Source organism: Microtus ochrogaster, chromosome 7, assembly GCF_000317375.1.
Source record: "Microtus ochrogaster isolate Prairie Vole_2 chromosome 7, MicOch1.0, whole genome shotgun sequence".
Classification (NCBI taxonomy): Eukaryota; Metazoa; Chordata; class Mammalia; order Rodentia; family Cricetidae; genus Microtus; species Microtus ochrogaster.
Window position 1 is genome coordinate 47,047,928 of NC_022014.1, and position 3,001 is coordinate 47,050,928.

General features: G+C 40.8%; 1 protein-coding gene across 1 annotated transcript in view; it reads left to right on the forward strand.

Moving 5' to 3' along the window:
• Sec24a (SEC24 homolog A, COPII coat complex component) overlaps positions 1-3,001 on the forward strand; it is a 65,476-nt gene that overhangs the window by 28,127 nt on the left and 34,348 nt on the right. Inside the window, exon 8 of the mRNA XM_005350119.3 lies at positions 961-1,087. Coding sequence (XP_005350176.1) covers positions 961-1,087 — 127 coding nt within the window. The remainder of the gene's footprint in view (positions 1-960; positions 1,088-3,001) is intronic.

The following is a 3,001-nucleotide window of genomic DNA, read 5'->3' on the forward strand; positions in this document are numbered from 1 at the left end:
AGTGCTGGGATTAAAGGCGTGCGCCACCATCGCCCGGCAAGAAGGCATCTTAATAGAAAATCAATGTAACAGTTTGATTCCTCATTGTTTTAGAATGTACTTTCTCCTCTGAGAGCAGACAGAAGGAGTACTTGAGTCCAGGAGTGTGAAACTAGTCTGGGCAACATGATGAGACCTGTCTAACCAAAGGGACTGTTGTTCTATTCCCTTTGTCATTTGTGCCTGAAAACACATGTACAGTGTACTGCCTTGGTCTGCAGTGTGAATGTTTAATGAAAAGATGAGTACTTTTCTAGTTGATACATTTTATTGTGGATGCCACCTCCATATGGTGTTTTCGGATTAAGCTCTTGCTCTGTAGCCCAGGCTGGCCTCACACTTGCTGGCATCCCCTTCCTATAGCTGTAGACTTTCTTTTCTCTGTCCCTCCTGGTCGCACTGGATGGGTTTCTCTCCCAGTCGCTGATCCCCACAGCTGCTTATAAAATAATCATTCAGAGGATTAATATTAATTATAATTGCTTAGCCAATGCCTCAGGCTAGCTCTTACATATAAATTAATGCATTTCTAATAACCTGTGCATTACCTGTGGTTTCCCGGTAATGCTCTGGCATCTTACTCCTCTGCCAGCTGCTGGCACCTCCCTGACTCTACCTTCTTTCTCCCTGTATCTCTGTTTGGATTTCCCGCCTGGCTATATTCTGCCCTGCCACAGGCCAAAATAGCTTCTTTATTTAGCCAATGGTAATAAAACATATTCACAGCATACAGAGGGGCATCCCACATCATCTTCCTCTTCTTCTACACTCGGTGTGAGCCTGTGCCACACTTTTTGTCCTAGGTTTCACTCCACAGTTAAATGTCTTGCTAGTTATTTAGAAGGGATAGATTAACATCTGCTTGTTCAATTTAATGATCATTGCCTTTAACAACTTTGCTCTGCTTTTTTTTTTTTTCAGCAATTGCCTGTGGTCACCTCCAGTACAATTGTGAGATGCCGTTCGTGCAGGACTTACATCAACCCTTTTGTCAGCTTTCTTGATCAAAGAAGGTGGAAATGTAACTTGTGTTATCGAGTCAATGATGGTAGGCATTTTTGAAATATTGTCTTAAAAAAGCATATTTATGTCAGGCAGTGGTGGCCTTTAATCACAGCTCTCAGGAGGCAGAAATAGGTGGATCTCTCTGTGAGTTCAAGGCCAGCCTGGTCTACAGAGTTCCAAGGTAGCCTTGGTTACACAGAAAAACCCTGTCTCAAAAAAAGAAAATATTTGTTTTAATTATGTGTATGTGTGTAGGTGTGTGTCCCTGACGAATGCAGGTGCCCTTGGAGGCCAGAGGCATCTGATCCTTCTGCAGCTGGAGTGACAGGTGTTTGTGAGCTGCCTGATGTGGGTGTTGGGAACTGAATTGGGATCTTCTGCGAGAGCAGTGGACACTCCTTTTATTTACTTATTTAATTAATTTTTAAAATAAATTATTTTATGTGAATTGGTATGAAGATGTCAGATGTCGGGGAGCTGAAGTTATAGACAGTTGTGAGCTGTCATGTGGTGCTGAAAATTGAACCCTGGTCCTCTAGAAGAGCAGCCAGTGCTCTTAACTGCTGAGCCTGCGGTATTCACTCTTAATGATGAACTGTTTCTCCAGCCCCTTGAAACATTTTCTGATTTTCACTCACAATGTAAAGAAAACCAGATAATAAAAATATAAAATGACAAGAGTCGGACATGGTTGTTCACCTCTTTAATCCCAGCTCTCATAAGGTAGAGGCAGGTACATCTCTGAATGAGAGACCAATTTGATCAACATAGATAGAGAGACTTAGAGACAAGCCTCTAATTCTAAGCACTAGGGAGTCTGAGCAAGATGATAGTAATGGTGAAAGCCCATCTCAAAATAAAAAGAGCCCTTTTATTTACTTGATATACAGATAACTAGTTCAGATAGCTACTGTTAACTTTTTTATACCTTTATACTTAAAAATAAATGAATACTTTCAGGTAGAAATGAGATAATCATTTTGAGACAATGTTTTAAATTTTTTATTATATTGAGCATATAAGTGAAATAGTTCACAATATTTTTTAAGGTTTTTGTTTTGTTTTATTTGAGACAACGTCTCATGCACCCCTGACTAATCTGAAATCACTGTGTAGCTAAGGAAGCCCTGACCTTCCGATCCTCTTTCCTCCTTCCTACTGAGTGCTGGGATTACAGGTATTTGCTACCGTACCTGGTTTATGTAGTGCTGGAGACTGACCCAGGATTTCTCCCATGTTAGCCAAGCACTCTGCCAGATAAGCTATATCTCCAGCCAGAAATAGCTTATTTTAAAATTAATTTATGTAATTTTCCCCCTAGAGTAAGAGAAAATAGGTCCATAGAGTGCCGCTGCCTCATTTCCTCTGCTTTTGACTGGAGTGGGAAGTACTAGGTTAGCTGATGCAGTTCGATCAGTAACTGAAGAGGTGTGCTCTCTTGGTGACTGCTTTATAATTTATATGTGAAGGACATCACATAACCAGCAGCACTGGGAGGAGGTCGTCACTGGACTTTACAGGGGAGTTCAAAGCCATCCTGGGCAGACTACATGAGACCTTGACTCAAAAGAGAAAGAAGGGAAAAAATATCTTTTTGGAAGAAATTTAATTAAGTGTTGAGACTATAGCTGAGTGTGGTGTTATATACCTACCATCTGAGCCCTTGAGGAGGCTGAGATTGGCCTGGGTTACAAAACAAAACCAAGCATATTCTCTACTTTATAAAAATTCAGGAAAAAAAAACCCAGAGTGTGTAGTTCATCTAATCTTTTTGTTGTTTTGCTTTTTTCGAGACAGGATTCCTCTGTGTACCCTGGCTTTTCTGGAACTTGCTCTGTAGACCAGGCTGGTCTTGAACTGACAGAAATTCCTGTCTCTGCCTTCCAAGTGCTGGGATTGAAGGTGTACACCACCACCATTGAGTTTCACCTTTCAAATCTTTTTTTTTTTTTTTTTT